This window comes from Cajanus cajan, chromosome 3 (assembly GCF_000230855.2).
Source record: "Cajanus cajan strain Asha chromosome 3, NIPB_CcT2T_4, whole genome shotgun sequence".
NCBI lineage: Eukaryota > Viridiplantae > Streptophyta > Magnoliopsida > Fabales > Fabaceae > Cajanus > Cajanus cajan.
Window position 1 is genome coordinate 72,081,361 of NC_138519.1, and position 18,837 is coordinate 72,100,197.

Genomic DNA, 18,837 nt, shown 5'->3' on the forward strand with positions numbered 1-18,837 from the left:
TTTCGACACTCTTAACTATCAAGATAGCAATCATAGGGCATGATCGACCCGAGGTGATATCGACACTCTTAGCTACCAAGATAGTTGAGATAGGCAACCCTAATATATAATTGACCTAATTGTGGTGAGCTTGACATTCTCAGTGGTTGAAGAAGTCGAGATGGTTGAAGTAGTTGTATCTCTGAGACATCACAATGTGGATTAGATAACTAGTGAAGAGAATAAACAAGGTTAGGAGGTTAACTTGTCATTAGCAACCACATTACCTAAATGGTAATCAAGAACCAAAGTTCATCATATCTAAGTACCTTATGATCAATATAAATAGTTACACAAATCGAGGTAAAATTATTTTCATTTATTGTTTACTTAGATATTTGTACTAAACCCTAACTTGAGTATTAGAGTACCTTTTGTAGGTACTCTCCTTTCAAAATTGCAAACCACAGTGGAGTTAGAAGACCTTAGATTGTAGAGACCTATTAGTGTATCTTCGAGCAAGTACATTTTGGCATCCACTGTGGGGTCCGAAGACAAAAGGCTCCAAGCAACGAACACCACAACTCAAGATGGTTACTACATAAAAGAACACAATTGTTGAAGATTCCCGTACATGAAAGAACACAATTTCATGGATAAATTTAAAAAGGTGGGTTTAGAAATCCAAGATTCGAATCTAGTTGTTGCCTTACACCACCTTACAACGACCTTAAAGCCTGAGTCATTCATTAACAGTCTTTACAAGAAATTGCCCCTTAACATGGATGACCTTAGTCGGTGTGCCAACAAGTATATGCAGATGGAAGAGCTATTGAAATTTCATAATCAAGCTCGAGCTGAAACATCTACAATCAAAGGTTGAAGATTTGATTAAGCAACAAGATTGAAGATTTGATTAAGCAAGGACAGTTACAATAATTCATCGACTGACCTTCATTGACCTAGGAAAATGATCAACCTCGAATCCAAGACCAGGATGACATAAGGAGAGGGGAAAACAAAGCTTCAAGAGACAAAAAGTTGGTTGAGAGAGAGAAGGGTGGACAATCCTCCATAACAAACTCAAAGGATAATCAAGATAATAGTCAGAGGTTTTGCAGGAAGAGACTCAACTTAGCCCATAAGAAACATTTGAGGATCGTTTAGAATATACTAGCTGTTGAAACCTTTTATTACCAGGAAATTGGAATAAACTTTATTAGTCAGTTTTTTGTTCTTGACCTTAATACAAGATTGTTTAACAAACTTCACTAAAGAATTGAGATTTCTCTTAAATAACATAAAATTTATCGCCTAAAGAATTAAGGTTTAAATATAATTGGAGACTATTGAATTAACGGTATAATTTCTAATATTAAATAAAAATTGGAAAGGATTTATATGAAAAAGGTTAATGAAATCAATTTATGATGGCTCTTATCATTATATATGTTCAAATTCTTTATTGCTTTGTTATATGCTTTTCTATAAAAATTTTGCATTTCATTCTATACAATTTTTAATTTCTTTTATTCACTTATTTAATACCAAAGTTATATTAAACAACTATAAACTCAAATCCTTGTGGATTTGATATTTGAATTTTTATTTTTTTTATTACTTATGACAATTGATATATTTGTCAAATGTGTATCAATGATCTTAAATGATTTGCAAGGAAAATAATTATATTCGATAACTAAGAACTTTTGGTTAAAAATATGTTAAGGTTATAAAAATTATATGTTAAAGTTAAAATTTCTCTATATTGGTTAGCAACATTTATTCAAGATTATCTAAAATCTATTTGAATATAAATTAGAAGTACTTTTAATAGTTTTTATATTAAAAGAAAAGGAAAAACTCTTTATTTTCGGAAGAAAATATTTTAAAATGTTTACTATATTTGTATCCAACCAAGATCTTAATCAACAGAATTCCCTTAATTACTATGTAGATATTCAGAGTACCACATTTATTCAGATCTAACTTGATCACAAACAAGCATACACTTGTTCAATTTCTTCCTCACTCTTGTAAAATGAATGTTTACAATAATGACATTACATAGTTAGTGTGTAGAATCATTCTTGCGGATAAACTCTTTCCGACTTCTATACAAACAATAGGGAAGGGTTGTTGTTTAATTACACAATATTTGAATGAGTGCAACTTTTTGCTATCTCTGAGCTCGAGTTTGACTCGATGTTTTTCCACTAACTCCTGATAACTGCTTTAGAAGGGTGAGAGCATCTTGAGCATGTTTCCTTGTGTTGGTATTCCCATGCTTGAAGGCTTCAACCAAACCTCTCACAAGAGAATGATTCAGTGCATGCCGATTGCTCATGCTTTCCACTCTTAATATCTTTTCTATCATCCAAATTGTCTTCTCCCTAAGCTCCTCAGTTCTAACCTCAGTAAAAAGAGTGATGAGAGAATCAACTGCACCCAGTTGCTCAAGCTCATCAACAACCCTTTTGAAACTGCGAGATGTGTAATCTGATACTAGAGTAGACAGTGCATCCACTGCAGCAAGCTGAACATCAGTGTCATTGTCATTGAGGGTATCAACAAGGGGTTTGATACAGTTGCTCTTGAGCAGGCACAGCTGACTATCTTCGTCACATGCTCCGTTGTGAATAGGACATGTGGAGGGTTGACTAGCACCTCTCCCACACACGAGCACAAGAGAAGAGCAGAACCCACCAGAAGATGGTGGTTTAGAGTCTCTAGCAGTAACTGACATTCCAAATTCTGACAAGTTCTTCAATCCAATGGCAGCAAGTCGTTTTACCTTCGGTTTTGAAGTATAATCCAGCTGCTCACAGAAAATCGCCATGAGACGATTTTCTCTGACCATATTAAGAGATTGTTGATCAAGATTCCTTGTGAAGTGAAGCAAGAGACCTACAAGACCTTCCTGCATGCCTGATGCAGTATGAGAAAATCTTGCATTTGGAACACGCCGCTGGTTCTTGAGAGTAACAGCAGTCCGTTCCACAAAATCACCTCCTAAAAGATTCTGTACTTCACCTGCTGAGAGGGAAAGATTGGAAAGTATCTGTGCTGCATCTGATCTCTCATCACTTGTAGATTGGTTATTTAACAGTTTTTCTTTGAGTATTGTAAGTTTGTTTGACAGTCTCAACTCATTTGCAATATTTTGACTAGACCATTCTGATAGTAATCTTGTAAGCTTAAAAGCAACCACTCTGTGTTCAACTTCTGGATGTTCAAGAAATGGTAAGACCGTTCTAAACCCACCCTCGGACATGATATGACTTGCTACTAACTCTGAATAAGATAAGCAAAAGTAAAATATCATTCACCTTTATGTCAGTGTGAAGACTGAAGATGGATATTTCTACTGCACATGGCTACAACAATAGATGCGATTTCCCACCACAAAAGCAGGGTGCATATCATTTTGTTCAACTAGTCTAATCTAAAACTATTTTGCTTAAGATTAAAGGCTAAAAAAAATGTGCTAAAAAAATATTAAAGCATCATCTAGAAAAAAGAAAGGAAGGGGGATAAAACAACTTCAAAATTAACAAGGAACTTTACCTGTGGAGTATAACTTCAGATATATGGATTTGTTGAAAGTTGAAACTTAGGTATAATGCAATTTGAGTTACTTGATGCAAAAAAATTCTATCATAAAGGTCTAATAATTACTACAGATATTTTGAGTTTTGACATTAAGAAACCAAAAGGAATAAAATGTACCTAAATATGTTGAACAGGGCTACACACACAAACTCTGGACAAATAACAAAAACTTTAGATCTTTGAATTTGTTGAAAGTTGACACTAGTACTTTAGAGGTAATGCAATTTAAGTTACTTGTAACTTGTAAGTCCTGCAGATATTTTTCTACCGCAAAGACCTAATGGTTACTGCAGTTACTTTGACATTAACAAAAAAGGAATAAAAAGTACAAGAAATAGAAATCGAAAGGAAGTGAATTATATTTGAACACCACAGGCACATTAACAGTTGCACACACACCAAAATCAAAATGCACCATCTCAAAAGAGGTAACTGCTTTCTTTCCAATGATATAATCTCCGAAAGCTAACTTCTAAGGAAGTTGCCCAAAACAGCCTGTATTCTATTTTAATGAAGAAACTGAAACCTAATATCAAATTAAACAGCTTAAAGGTTGAGGTTGTGAAATCAACTTGATTTAGAATACAAGAAAGAGGTGAATGAATTTGTGAAGAAATACAAGAGATCAGAACCACCTTATTAACTTAATGCAAGTTGATAGAAGTTACCTGATGCCTGAGGAGAAGATGCAATACCACAAAGAATGCGAAGAACTGTCACTTGACACTGGGAGGACAAACAGTTTAAAAGCCCCAAAAGTCTTAAAACAATAATTTCTGACTGCATTGGGTTTCCGTTTTTGTCAGCAGATGCTAATTCCCAATGCCCTGGCTTAGATACAATATTCGCAATTGTTGAAGCAGCTAACGACTTCAGATCATATGATGGATCCAGCTCGTCAAATAAAACTTCTATAAGAGGTGCAAGGACTGAAGACTCAATAAGGATGGTTGCATTGCCATCCAATGCTGACAAGTTATACAATGCCTGCAGACTTGGTCCCCTTCCTTCTTGACTAGACAGAAGTTCAACAAAAACTCTGGCACCTTGCCTTGCAATTTGTTCTTTACAGCTATTTGTCAGGGTCATCCTTCCCACCAGAGAAGCCATATCTATCTTTACACCAACAGAACCTGCTCCAGATTTCAACCAAATTACAATTTAATATATTTACTCTTAAATGCTTACCCAAAACGGTATACAAACATCACCAACATTCTATTTTGGGGCTCTATAGAAAAAAAATAAATGTCTGCAGAGAATCCTTTAATTGATATATTTTTAACATATAATCATCAGCATGTACTCCATCTGGAAGAGGCAGAAGTGATACATACCATCATGTAACCGTGAAATTAATGGTCCAAATCTTCCAGCTGCTGCTAAACATTGAACATTATCCTCTACCCTCTCAATCCGACTTAAGACTTCCTCAGCTGAGTTAGACAAAGATGGATACTCCATATTTCCAGCTATACTCGAGAGAAGAACTAATGCACCTTTTTCTGATGCAATTCTCACACAACAATCTTCATCATTGCAGAACTCTAGTAATAACTTGATAGCATATTCTCTCTCTTTCTCAGAGCTCCCAATAAGACTATGTACGGCCAATCTAGTGATACCCCGTTCAAGCATTATTTTCTAGCAGTAAGTAAATTTTTTTATCAGGAGCAGTAGTAATAGTACATGAACCAGAGTAGTTACCAAAAACAAGCATATGTGCCAGAAACCAATGGAAAAATATAGCCCAAAAAGCAAGGGTTAGCACTTAGCACAAACATCAAAGAAAATAATTTCTTACCCCTTTTTTTTTGTTGGATAATTTGTCTTTGCCACTCATTGAAAATGCAAAATTATTACTCAGTTTTCCACAACAAAAAGGTGAAAACAGGCAATTTTTGCAAGAGATACAATTTGAAGAACAATTGAAATTGAAATCAGCAGAACAGCTACCTGTTAATGTTTTCTTACTTTCTCACGTAGTCATGCATCAAAGTAGTTAGAATTAATATATGCTTAATTGTACTTTAGTCTCTTTAGTTTAGACTTGTGCGACTTTTGTCTCTCAAATTGTTTTATGTCAATTAAGATTATTTTTAAAATTAAGCAAATTTGATCATGTTGTCAATTTTCTTCTAACTAAATCCCTCAATTTTTCTTTTCTCACGCAAAATCTTCACAAATTAAATCAATTAATTCGTTTTAAACATTCTTTTACTTAAAACTCATCAATCAAAACATCAAATTTCACCCAAAAAGAAATCCTCAAATTTTCCTCTCTTCAAAGTTCAAACCCAAATATTACATGCTATACATTCCAAAAAAAAAATTTATCAAATTTTCACTAAATTTGACTACTAAACTTTTTTAATGTTATTTCGTATCTCAAACCTTCTGTAAAGCCCCAAATATTTGAATATAAAACAATAATTTGAGAGTTTAAGACAGAAAAAAAATGATGACAGAAACAAAGTGTTTAATTTTAAAAATAGAACTTAATTAGCTCAAAAAAAGAAAATTAAGAGACCAAAATTGCATGAGTGCAAATTGAAGGATGAAAGAATAATTAAGCTTTTAATTTGCTATGCATGCTTGAAGTTGAAAATAACACGTAGATGCCTAGATAGTACATAGTGACAGCAAATAATAGGAAGAAAAATAGTTTAGAAGGGTGTAGACGGTGACTGTTTTACATAACCAGGCATGAAGTATGAGAATCTAAGGGAAAATACTCTTCCAAATTTAGCAAACTTGTTTTCTTACACCCAAAAAATAATTTTAAGCAATAAGAGTCTCTGGTAAAGATAAAAAAACTGCAGCAAGCAAAATTTGTATGATTTAAACAAACCCATTAATTCAGAGTTTTGCTATCCAAGTTAATTCTCTTGCCATAGTCCTATTTTCCTTTTCCAGACCTCGACATTGCACTCGACATATTGGTTGGTGAGACTTGCGTAATCTTGTTTTGTTCATCAGTTGAGAAAATTGAAGACACAAAAAGCTCGGAAATAAGCATAGAAAATCAATAAAACTGACCCTGCTTTCTTCATCCTTGGCTATGCTAAGTAAGGTCATTAGAGCTTTGCTTCTCAAATGTGATCCAATAGTTTTAGAGTTATTACTGAGCACAGTCACTATCAACAGCACAACACCAGCATTCCTGATTATGTATCTTCTAGTGGGGTGCTCTTCAGAAACCTTATAAACATGATCCAGAGCACGCTCAACATGATCAACAGACAAGGGTTCCTCACTCAGATACTGCACTGCAGATTTGATTTGATACTCAACAACCCTGCCAACCCACTCTTCAATTGCCCCAGCCAAACCAATGTTGGGCTTAAGCTCCAAGGACTTAAGAACCGTGCCGGTGATTGGACAAGTGGGCTCACGGCCGTCCTGGATGCAGCGTTCAAACCAGTACTCAATAGCAGTCCTCTCATACGCCTGAGAAGACTCCAGCACAACCACAGGGTCCCTCATGACTTCCTTGGTCAAGGGGCAGAGGAAACTCTTGAACGCAAAAACAGGAGCAGCGGCATCATCAACAATTTCAAAGTCCCAATTGGGGGTCACAGTGACTGGCTCCACAGACCAGTTACTAAGAATCCTCTCCAAGGACATCAAGACCCTTCTCTCGGGCACAGAATGGGATCTGAAAGGATCATTCTTGAAGAGCTTGACTTGGTTACAAAACTCAGCGCGATCACCAGGGTCAAACCCCAAAGCACGAGCCAAATCCATGACAATGCCACTCTGCACAGCTTTGCTGCTCTCTCTCCCTTCCCCTTCCTTTTCCAGGGTACACCGAACCCTCTCTTCGTTCTCTGTGACCTATCATCAAATACCACAAGGTTGGTAGCACTGTTGCATCATGAGTTAAAAATTGCATGTAATATTGCTTGATAATTTTAAGATTAAAATAATAATTTTAAGAACTAATAAAGAGCTGAGTTGGTTTCAGAGAGTGGTATAAATTATAATTATAATCTCCCTTAATACAGAGCATACTGCAGCATTTTGTATAACAGAGAGAGAAAGTACTTTGAACTGTGCGAGCTTCATGTCCCGGGAGAGGTCGGAGGCCTTCTTGCGGAGCTCGTCGTCGCCGGCGTCGGGGAGGGCGGAGGCCAGGAGGGTGAGCCAGGCGGCGAGGGCGGTGGCGCGTTGTTGGAGGGCGGAGGAGAGGGTTTTGCAGTTGACGAGGACGAGAATCTTGCTGCCGTTGTTGTAGACAGAGACAGTTTCGGCGGCCTTGGAGAGCTCGGCGGCGAGCCCCTTGAGGGCGGTGTGGAGGGGCGGGGAGTGCGGGGGCGGCAGGAGGAGGAGGAGGAGGTGGGAGAGGCGGTGGGCGAAGGCGGCGAAGCGGCGGGGGGCGTCGAAGGGACGGTGGTCCGGCGGCGGGGAGGAGATGTCGGAGAGGGAGCGGCGGATGGAGTGGAGGGCGGGCGGCGGGGACGGGGACGGGGAGTAGTGGATGGACATTGTGTCATTGTTTGTTGTGTGAAAATTGAATTCAAAGGTTCACAGAATTTGAGGAAGAAGGTGAAGATGAAGAACCAGCAAGAGTCAAGACTTTGACAACTTCGCTTCCATTACCGTTGACTTTTCAAAATTAACTCACTTCTTTTTTAAGACCACAATTCATCCACGAAATATGTTTTATAACACCCACTCTAAGGTACTAGTCATTAGTGCTTATCTTAAAATTAAGGGACAAATTTTTTAACAAATTATTATTGGAATGATATGACGTGATAAGAAGAGTTGAAATTAAGGGACAAAATGACGTGATAAGAAAATTGAACTGCGTAACAACAGCAATTCATTTGTTAGGAGTGTGTGCATTCAAGATTTACTCCATTTATGAATTACTTATAAAAATTTCTATTTTGGCAGAAATTTAAAGTTTTGGTATAAGATTTAAAAAATACAATTATTATTCTGATTAAATAAAAAATATATTTAATATTATATTAATACCGTAAAATGATAATCAAAGTGAAATAGATTAAAAAAATATAAAAATATTAGAAATATCAAAGTAAGTCAATTTGGCTATATGGGTTTATATTTTAAATAAACTAATTTAATCTGACTCACTTTTTGGTAAACTGAAAAAATGTTGACTTGACTCAATCCACTAAAAATTGATGGATTAGGTGAATCAACTTACCATATTTATAAAAAAAATAAAAAAATTAGTTATATATTCTTATTTTTAATAAATAAAATAAAAAATTATGATTCTTTTTATCAAGAAATCAAGTCTATCATTGATTCAAATATAATTACGTAAGAAAATATCGATCAAAATTTCAAATGTTCACTACAAAAACATAATTGCAATGGGTTAAATGGACCAATCTGACTCTCTCAGGTTTGTAATGGGTTAAACATTTTTTTTTGTATCTTCTTATCCTTTCTTTTGACCACAACTTGGGACTACAGGTACATGAGATCCTTCTATTTGGTATTTTTTTTTAGCTCTTAAAGTGGTCATAAGAACCACTACTGAAAGAAGAAGAAAAAAATCCAAGAAATATCGTTGCTCGTTAGAAGGATCTACATTTATTAAAAATAATTGTGAAGAGTTATTGAATATTTGGATGTAAAATTCCGCAAAAGGTTTGAAGTAGTTTTTTTTATTTTTGGGTGAGGGAGGGGAGGAGAGGAGTGGGTTGTTCTGTAGACCTACCCATAAGCATGAAAACACTTTTTTCATTTGAAAAAAAAAATGAAAAGTATAAAAATAATATACAAAATAATTTTTATATCATCACACCAAGTGTGATTAAAATTAGGAGTTCTCAACTCTAATGACATTAGGTGTAAAATTGGTAGCATTGAAAATGAAAAGATAGAATTGCATATGATTTTGTCACATCAAACATGGGTTCAATGACATCAAGTGTGAGGAGAGAGAATTGTTTCTACTTGAATTGACGTCGAGTGCTAGTGTTGTGGCGTTGAGTATGAGTTAGGCCCGTTAAGGTCGAGCGTGGATTTTTGACACACTAGGCATAAGAGACTTAGAGACTCTATACCTTATCCACTTTGGGTGCAAATGTATTGATGTTAGGCGTGAACGAGATAGAAGGCCCATGTCTTAATAGTGTTAGGCACATTGGGAATAGTGTCGGGCATGAGTTGTTTGATAAAATGTAATGTTTTAAGTTGATTTATAGTTGAAGAATGATGACTAAATTATATGATAAATGTTGTATGAATATAACTCAATATGTATTCAATTGATATAATGTATAATGATGTTTAGGTTGCAAAGATGTAAGCTGATAGATGATTAAGTTACAAAGTTGTATGATGTTATAATTTGATTAAGTTGTTAGGCATGTGGTGAAGATACATGTTTTAGTTGAGATACATAAAGATTAGAGGAAATATGTTGTTTAAGCTGTTCCCTTTAGGATTTATGTGGAACAATATGGAGGTGTGGTCAATCCATATTGTAGTTAAAATGACCAACTGAGTAAGGTACAAAGTTGGGAGCTTAGTCCCTAACTGAGTACTAAAAAAATAGTATTTGGAAAGTAGTATGTAGGCTAATCTCATATAAGACAGTGTTGCAAGATAATGTCATGGTAAGCTTATACCCAAACTATTCTACCTTAACAATAATACTAAAATTCCTAATTTAAGTGTAAAACTTGAGAAATCAATTTATGTTGTATACTAGACACTCTAAGAAGCCTAATGTTACTTGACTTGATTATGATAGGTCAGGCGTTGTGGTTCAATAGGTCTAACCATTTAAACTGCTCATCTCTATTGTAAAAGATTTCCTTAATTGATATGCATGATGACATATTAGTGCTCATTATTGATTATCGTTAATATATATATGTACAATTATATGCTAAAGTTGTTAAGTTGTTGTATTGTAAGTTGCCGAGTTGTTTGTATGATGATGTTGTTAACAAGTTGAAAGTTGTGAATGTTGAGTTGCATTGAATATTGATGAAGTTGCCTATGTTGTATTGTTTAAAGTTGTTTGTTGTGAATACTATGTTGATTCTTTTCACAAGTTTACTCTTTCTTTTATTTGTGATTGAAATTGTAATGTCATATTTTGTATGGAATAGGACAAGGTTAGTTGGATAACTTGTTCAGCTGGTGGAGGGTCATGCAGTTGATAACTCTATTTTGGAGATGTCACTCTAATGTGATTTAATGGTTGTATACACACTTGACCAATAATTAGGGATCTTTTCTATACAGTTATGTAATTCATGTAGATTATATATGTGTACAAGGTGTGTATCTGATCCCATAAGGGAATTTTATATTTTTAGTGTTGTATTTGTTGTCCTATACATGTATAAATTGCATGAATAATCGGGTAATTGTTGCATGAGAGAATCCTAAGGTAGTTAAAATTTGTTTGCTAATTTTATTGCGTAGTAATTAAACTATAATAATTGTAATGATTTGTCGAATTGTTAGACTTACCAAATATAGTGTTACTAATTAACAATTTTCACAAATTTTATTTAAGTTTCTTTATTAATAAGCATGTAGATAAATCAATAAAAAAAAAAATTTGGTTTAACCTATTGTGGTCCTAATTGAAATAATATTATAACTTGAATAACATTATCTCTAATAAAATATATCAAAATTTAAGATTTTTTTAACCACAAGTATTTTTATGAACCATAATTTTGTTTAAGTTGACAACTTACAAAAGAGATATTAGTTCTCTCTATTTTTTATATGTTTTACATTTTATTGGATATTCTAAAAGGTTAATATCTCTAATTAATTAATTTAGAAAATTAATTTAGTGTGTTTATTCAAAATTAGAAATTTGTCTTGTCATCTATGATTTGATTTCACTTTATTTTAAAATGCCTTTTGGTACTATTTTAAAAGTTAACTTTACAGACTATGATAGAATTTCAAAATACTATTTTTTATTGTAAATATTTATATTTTGCAAGTTTTTTGTGTGTTGCTCTATCTTATATATATATATATATATATATATGTATGTATGTATATGAGTAAAGATTCGTTTATTCCAAAAGTAAGTTTATTCAAACTCATTTCATTTAATAATTCATGCTTTATATCAAATTTTAATGATCTAATTGTTGAATTTAAAGTTTTTAATGCATAGATTAAGTTTACAAATTTTAAAAAAATTTGAAAACCATTTGATACTTGATTTCATTAATTCAAATTAATAAATAATTATAAAAATATTTTATACGTTGATTTGAATTAATGAAAAGAAGTATCAAATGATTTTCAAATTTTTAAAAATTTACAGATTTTATCTATGCATTAAGAACTTTAAATTCAATGGTTAGATTGTTAAACTTTAATGAAGAACGTGAATTATTAAACAGGGTAAATTTAGATAGACTTACTCCTACATTAAACACACGAGGAGGGTTCAAACGACACCGGTGTAACTTTTACTAAGTGTTACACCGCTCAATAACTTCATATTAAATGTGAATTTTGAAAATCCAACCGTTAGATTGAAAGTTCATATCTCTTAGATCATATATATCAAATTTTGTTAAAATTGAACAACAACTTGAAGGTAATCAAAGCGTTCATATTTTAGTATATTTTGAAATGTATATATTACGTCAATTTTGTTTTATGAGAATGAAGTATCAAATCATCTTAGATTAATATAAAATTTTGTATATATGATCTAAGAGATATGAATTTTCAATCTAACAGTTGGATTTTCAAAATTCACATTTAATATAAAGTTATTGAGCGGTGTAACACTTAGTAAAAGTTACACTGGTGTCGTTTGAACCCTCCTCTAAACACACACACACACATATATATATATGTGTCTAATGGTTAGATTTACAAAATTCAAATTTAATTTAAAGTTCTTGAGCGATGTAACACTTAGTAAAAATTATACCGGTGTCGTTTGAACCTTCCACGTATATATATAATCATATTTAAATTTAACGCCCTATACAAACTATTAAAAATTCTCCGCTACTAGGCAAAAAGAAAATGAAGAATGAAAAGGAGGGTTGGAAATTCTATTATTATTATTATTATTATTATTATTATTTAGTTAGTTAGTTAGTTAGCGAGGAAGAAAAAAGTGGATTTAGAATCATAGATCGAAGCCCAAAGAATATGTAGCAAAAATATATGTACCAAAAAACATAAGCCCAAAGAATATGTAGCAAAAATATATCTACCAAAAAACATAAGCCCAAAGAATAATACTGTATAACGATTCACACGTTATACAACAATACAACTGCCTTTCTTTCTTTGTTGACGCTACAATTTTTATTTTATTTTTTAACCAATTCACTGTAGTGGGTCTAATGATTGAGAGTTTAATTAATTTGTATAATAGCATGAGCTCTTAAGCTTTAAGTGTAAAAAAAACTAAAAAAAAACTTTTTTGTCCCTACTACTGTATTAAAAAAAATTACATTCATTTTTTTTTACGAGAAAACCATAAATTTTTTTTTATCAGTTGATTATAATAGTTCAGCTAAATGGGTGAACAGATTATCTATTTATTAAGCAATGAGTATCACTAATATCTCAGCTTTGTAATTATTTTTCCTATCAAAATTTAAAATTAATTTACTAATTTATCTTCTTCCAATCTTATATTAATACATGTATCTCCCATTTGTTTTTTACATTATGCTTCAATTAATAAATTTGATATGAGAATGAAATTTCAACATTTAATTTAAAATTTAAATATTAAAGTTGGTTGGAGGCCATCGAACTCTAATCCAGTATTTGTCATTAATAGTTCTATAATATTTTTACCACTCACAATTAAAAAATAATGTGATACAAAAATAAAGTGGTAAAAAAATTATAGAAATTATTTAATTTTATAAAATTAATTATTTTTTAAAATATTAAAGTTACAAAAATGAATGTTATTAATCTTTATATAACTTATTTGATATAAAACTTTTTAGAAGTTAATAGTCATTTTGAAAATAATTTATAATATTTTATTTTTAAATGTATAATACCTTAAATAATATCTATTTATATTAATTTTAAAATTAATTAATTAACTCCATTTAAAAATACATACGAGTGCACAATCCTACAACTATGCCAATATCAAATGCCCATAATAATTAAATTAGAATGATTCAAACAAGAGACATTTAAGTTCTAAATATACATAAAGTGATAAAGAATTGTTAAATTATTTATGAATGCGAGACTTGTTTGTATCCCAACAATATCACTTATATAAGTCTTACTAAACTCTAAGTGAAAAATACACGTGTCTATATATAATATATATATAAAATTATATCATAGATGGACCGCACCTGCTTCATGCTTATAAATATTCTAAATATAAAATTTATGGTGCGTAACATGGAAAGTTCTATCCATTTCACTTAGAATTTTGTCGTGAAAATGGAGAATAATATTGTGTGAAAACACTGTTGGTTATGTGACTGTCACAAATGCATGAGACTGTCTGTGTCAAAAAAGAAACATGAGACTCATTTCTATGGGGAACCTGATTCTCTTGCCTTTCAACTCTTTCCCTCCATGGTGGGTTCCAGTTAACTTCTTCTACATCACGCACAAACATATACCTTTTTACTTCCATGAACTTCTCTTAAGCATTCCTCTAACACACCCTTTTGCTGCCATAAATTTCTCATAACACATACCCTTTCCATTCACTTCACTTCTGGTTTCTCCATCCAAATTCTATTTGTCTTTCCCCACAAGCAGAAGAAGATGGTACTCCATGCATAAGCCAGTTTTCGTTTGTTATGAATCAACTCATTCTTTTGTTGTTGAAAAGTATGTGTTGAGCTACTTTTTTTGCCTTACTTTTCTAACACCTTTGAATTAAATGATGTTTCGAGTGCAGAGTTTTGAGGAGAAGCCTGTATGTGTTGGACCATGGGGAGGCAGTGGAGGATACCGTTGGGATGATGGTATATATTCAACAATTAGGCAATTGGTGATTTCTCATGGGGAAGGAATTGAATCCATCCAAATTGAATATGACAAAAACGGTAGTTCTGTTTGGTCACTGAAATATGGTGGAAGTGGAGGCTATAAAATTGACAAGGTAAATTTTCCATGCCCTTCTTGTTCTTGTTGAAAGTACAAGTAGGCTAATTGATACCTAGAAAAGTGACATAGATATGATACAACATGAACATGGGATACGACAAATTCTATGGTTATAATACAAAGTACAAATTAACACAAGACATCAATCTTAAATCAAAAGAAAGAATTTTTAAACATTATTAGTTTAAGGTACCTTAGGTACGTGCACTTTTTTTACCTTTTCAACTAATCAGAAATCATTCTTAATATTACTTTCAAAATACACATCTAACATGGTTACAACACATCGAGTTGACAATCATGAAGTTTTTATGCTTCTTTGGTTGCTATTTATAAAATTAGTGCATCATATCGATTCTATACTTATGATTGTGCTGCAGATCAAGCTTGATTACCCAGATGAGTTCCTGACATCAATTGATGGATACTATGGTAAGTTACGTCAATTTGGACCAAACTTCATTCGGTCGCTGAGCTTTGCGAGTAACAAGAAAATCTATGGACCCTTTGGAGTTGAACAAGGGACATATTTTTCGTTGCCAATGACTGGTGGCAAGATTGTTGGGTTCCATGGCAGGTACGGTTGGCGCGTCGATGCCATTGGAGTCTATCTGAAGTCCTCTCTGCAACTAAGCCCTTCCAAAGCTTTGTCTTATTCACAGAACTACATGACTAAGTCCCCTGAGAATGGTAGTTATTCTGTAATACAAGGAAGTGTTGGCCAAGGCTATGATATTGTTCTTGCTTTAAAACAGAAAGATGATTTTGGAAATTCTCCAACTGCGAAGATTTCTAGCTTCAAAGAACCAAAGAACATTGAACCAAAAGAAAAGGTTAGAAAGATAAAGTGACCATTCATGAATATTCTCTCTTTTAAGTGTTACTTTTCTTCTCAACTTCAGCTATGTTAGGAGGATATCTAATGGTGAGCAAAAGGAATGGAATGAGGTAGAATGTAATAGAGTCAAGTGGGTTGGAACAAAGTTGCTATATTGCCATTTCATTATGAATAGAACTTAAATGCAGTTCTTTAGATATTTTTTAGTGATATTTTCTAATGAAAATTGAAATATGATCTCATTAATGTATGTTAACCTTTATTGCAAACTATCATTAGTGCATTAAGAAAAAATTGTTTTTGTCTCTCCAATTTTTGGATAAATTTGTTTTTAATTCCTTAAATTTATAAATTTAGGATAAATTTATTTTTAGTCTTCAAATTTAAAATAATTATTTTAATGCAATATTAGCTTAGATTAATGTGATGAACACCAATAGGTAAATTTTATATGACAATATTTAATAAATTTTCTAATAAAATTTGAGTATAAAGACTAGAACAATTTTTTTTTTGGAAATTAAACAATAAAAATAATTTTAAATTTGAGGAACAAAAACAAATTTATCTTAAATTTGAGAGACTAAAAATATATTTAACTTTTAATTAGAAAATACCACCAAAAGTACATAAGTAACTGTATCAAGTTTTTTTTTTCTTTCATTTTTATGATGGACAGAGAAAAACAGAATTATTCCATGAAACCATCCACATTTGGCGGGTGAGACTAGAAAAGTATTTGATGGAATGGGATGAAATGCATTCCATCAGGTTTTACTTCATTTCATATTTTCATTCTATTTTAAACAATCCAAAGAATGAAACATAGTATCATTCCATTCCACTCTATTTTATACATTTTCCATAATCCAAACATGGCCAGAATTTGCATCAAATGAAACTGAGAATATATTCACTTCAGATAATTTACGTGGAGAGGGAACCATCAATGGTTGAAGGTGTAGTGACATACGGGCCTTGGGGTGGCACTGGTGGATATGTATTTGATGATGGACCCTACACAGGAGTTAGGCAAATTGACTTGTCTCGCAATGTTGGAATTGTATGGATTAGAGTTTTGTATGATCTAGATGGGGAGGCTGTATGGGGATACAAACATGGAGGTGCAGGAGGATTCAAACATGAAAAGGTAAACTAAGAGTTAACAAGCCTTTGTTGTGCACTTTTACCTAATAAACTAGGCAATAAGATTGATATGTTACCATTTTGTGTGCACCATGTTGCAGATAGTATTTGATTTTCCATATGAAGTCTTAACACATATATCTGGCTACTATGGATCTCTGATGTACATGGGACCTGCTGTTATAAGGGCACTAACTTTCCACACCACCAAAAGGTCCTACGGACCATTTGGAGAAGAAAGTGGAACTTATTTCACAACAAAGCTGAAAGAAGGGAAGATCGTTGGAATTCATGGTAGAAATGGCTTGTTTCTAGATTCTCTTGGTGTACATGTGGTGGAAGGAAAATTAATAGTGCCAGTGGCAACACCTCCTTCCATGGAAATCATCCCAAGAGGACCAAGTATTTCTGATACAGACAATCCTCAATGGCCAGCCAAAGCTGTAGTTGCCAAATCAGTACCAATTGAACCGGTATTCCTTAAATCATTTTATATTCAGAAATGATACTTATACAACAAAATTGTACAACATTATTTCTTATGTCTGTCTCTTTATCATTATGTTCGTTAATGATAAAATAGAAAGAGGTAAACACAATAAATGATGTTGTGTGAATTGTTGTATGTGTATCATTACTTTTTAATATTTTACTTCTTGATACATCACCTTTTAGCATGTATATTGAAGTGAAGAGGATATTCTATTCACTTATGCTCCTTATTTCACATTACAGGTTTCTCGTGGTGTGATTAAAGAACCAGCTCCATGTGGACCAGGTCCATGGGGTGGGGATGGAGGTAAGCCATGGGATGATGGAGTCTTTTCTGGGATTAAGCAGATTTACTTGACAAAAGCACCTGAAGGAATTTGCTCAATTCAAATTGAGTATGATAGAAATAAGCAATCTGTATGGTCTGTAAAGCATGGTACTCATGGAGGAAATACCATGCATCGGGTATGAATCTGAATTCATTCTCATTTTTCCCACTTTCTTTTACAGTAATTAGTATATGCACATATAATAATGTAAAAAGTTTTTACACTATCTTCTAATCACAAATTGTAGTGCCTGTTGACTTTTACAATAATCATCTTAAAAGTCATATCGGTTATTATCTTTTATTGATTTACAATATAAAGATACTTAGATTTTAAAGTCTTGTTTTAAGCACATTCCATTTGTTTCATACTAGTCATTTATTTTCTTGGATTATGCATGATTGCTAACAAAAAAGGACTAGACTAAGCATTCTTAGTCTTACTTGTGCCTATTGTGATTTTAGATAAAATTGGAGTATCCACATGAGGTACTGACTTGCATATCTGGCTATTATGGTCCAATCACTGCTGATGAGCAACCTGTAATCATAAAGTCGCTGACATTCTATACTAGTCGAGGACAGTATGGTCCATTTGGTGATGAAGTAGGGAAATATTTCACTTCAACCACAACAGAGGGCAAGGTGGTAGGTTTACATGGGAGGAGTAGCATGTACTTGGATGCCATTGGGGTCCATATGCAACACTGGCTAGGAAGTCAGAAAACTTCAAAGTCATCCTTCTTCAAGATATTTTGATTTGTGAAGAGCAATAATGTGCAGAGTGATGAGATGATATAGCATGATTACTTGTATTCTATATAAATCATGTTTGGTAAATGTTCCAACAACTATAGATTTGTTATCCAATGTGAATGATGTTGGTGTTAATTTCTTACGCCTCAAGGTTTGGTTTCAAATTTCATTTAATATAGGTTTAATTGCATTTTTTTTTTCTTACAAAGTTACACAATCTCACAAGCTTCAAAGATTTTTATTTTCACGAATTTTGACCCTAATTTACAAAATATAGCAAATTTTGCCTTGAGATATTTAAATCGCCACGATTTTGTGGCAATTTTTCCTTTAAACTTCTACAATTTAGACAATTTGCAAAAAAAAAAAAATTAAATTGGGGGACAAAAATCGTGAAAAACTTTTTAGGGGCAATTCGTGAGATTTTGTAATTTTGGAGATAAAAAGTGTAATGAATCCTTTATTATATTTTCAATGCAAATGCTAAGACCTATGGCACTAATAAAGGAACTAAGTTATTTTTTTAGTATGAAAAATTTAGTCTGTGTTCGATTCTTTTCAAGTTGAAAAAGTATGTCTCCTTCCA

At 32.8% G+C, this 18,837-nt stretch overlaps 2 protein-coding genes across 3 annotated transcripts; one reads left to right on the forward strand and one right to left on the reverse strand.

The window, feature by feature from the left end:
• Nucleotides 1-1,969: 1,969 nt before the first annotated feature.
• LOC109816409 (U-box domain-containing protein 44) lies at nt 1,970-8,237 on the reverse strand. 2 transcript variants are annotated; one of them, XM_020381420.2, is made up of 5 exons: nt 7,639-8,237; nt 6,631-7,428; nt 4,929-5,235; nt 4,260-4,724; nt 1,970-3,273 (listed from the first exon to the last, which is right to left on the reverse strand). In XM_020381420.2, the coding sequence occupies exons 1-5, from the start codon at nt 8,077-8,079 to the stop codon at nt 2,159-2,161; spliced, it is 3,126 nt and encodes a 1,041-aa protein (XP_020237009.1). In that variant the 5' UTR covers nt 8,080-8,237; the 3' UTR covers nt 1,970-2,158. The 2 variants fall into 2 exon arrangements, with proteins under 2 accessions (XP_020237009.1, XP_020237010.1); XM_020381421.3 differs by having other exon boundaries at nt 6,631-7,458; nt 7,639-7,778.
• A 6,227-nt stretch (nt 8,238-14,464) lies between these two features.
• LOC109816400 (jacalin-related lectin 3) lies at nt 14,465-18,401 on the forward strand. The gene is made up of 6 exons (XM_020381409.3): nt 14,465-14,686; nt 15,072-15,524; nt 16,452-16,679; nt 16,777-17,148; nt 17,411-17,632; nt 17,961-18,401. Exons 1-6 carry the CDS (start codon nt 14,465-14,467, stop codon nt 18,252-18,254), a joined length of 1,791 nt encoding a protein of 596 aa, XP_020236998.1. The 3' UTR covers nt 18,255-18,401.
• Nucleotides 18,402-18,837: the final 436 nt, after the last annotated feature.

Bases quoted from the DNA above. Each gene is read 5' to 3' on its own strand.
- LOC109816409 (XM_020381420.2), bottom strand. From the start codon at position 8,079: ATGTCCATCCACTACTCCCCGTCCCCGTCCCCGCCGCCCGCCCTCCAC. The intron at 7,429-7,638 runs GTACTTTCTCTC...ATTTGATGATAG, and splicing joins TGAAGCTCGCACAGTTCAAA to GTCACAGAGAACGAAGAGAG. The intron at 5,236-6,630 runs GTCAGTTTTATT...ACTTACTGCTAG, and splicing joins CCAAGGATGAAGAAAGCAGG to AAAATAATGCTTGAACGGGG.
- LOC109816400 (XM_020381409.3), top strand. From the start codon at position 14,465: ATGATGTTTCGAGTGCAGAGTTTTGAGGAGAAGCCTGTATGTGTTGGA. The intron at 16,680-16,776 runs GTAAACTAAGAG...ACCATGTTGCAG, and splicing joins GAGGATTCAAACATGAAAAG to ATAGTATTTGATTTTCCATA. The intron at 17,633-17,960 runs GTATGAATCTGA...TTGTGATTTTAG, and splicing joins GAGGAAATACCATGCATCGG to ATAAAATTGGAGTATCCACA.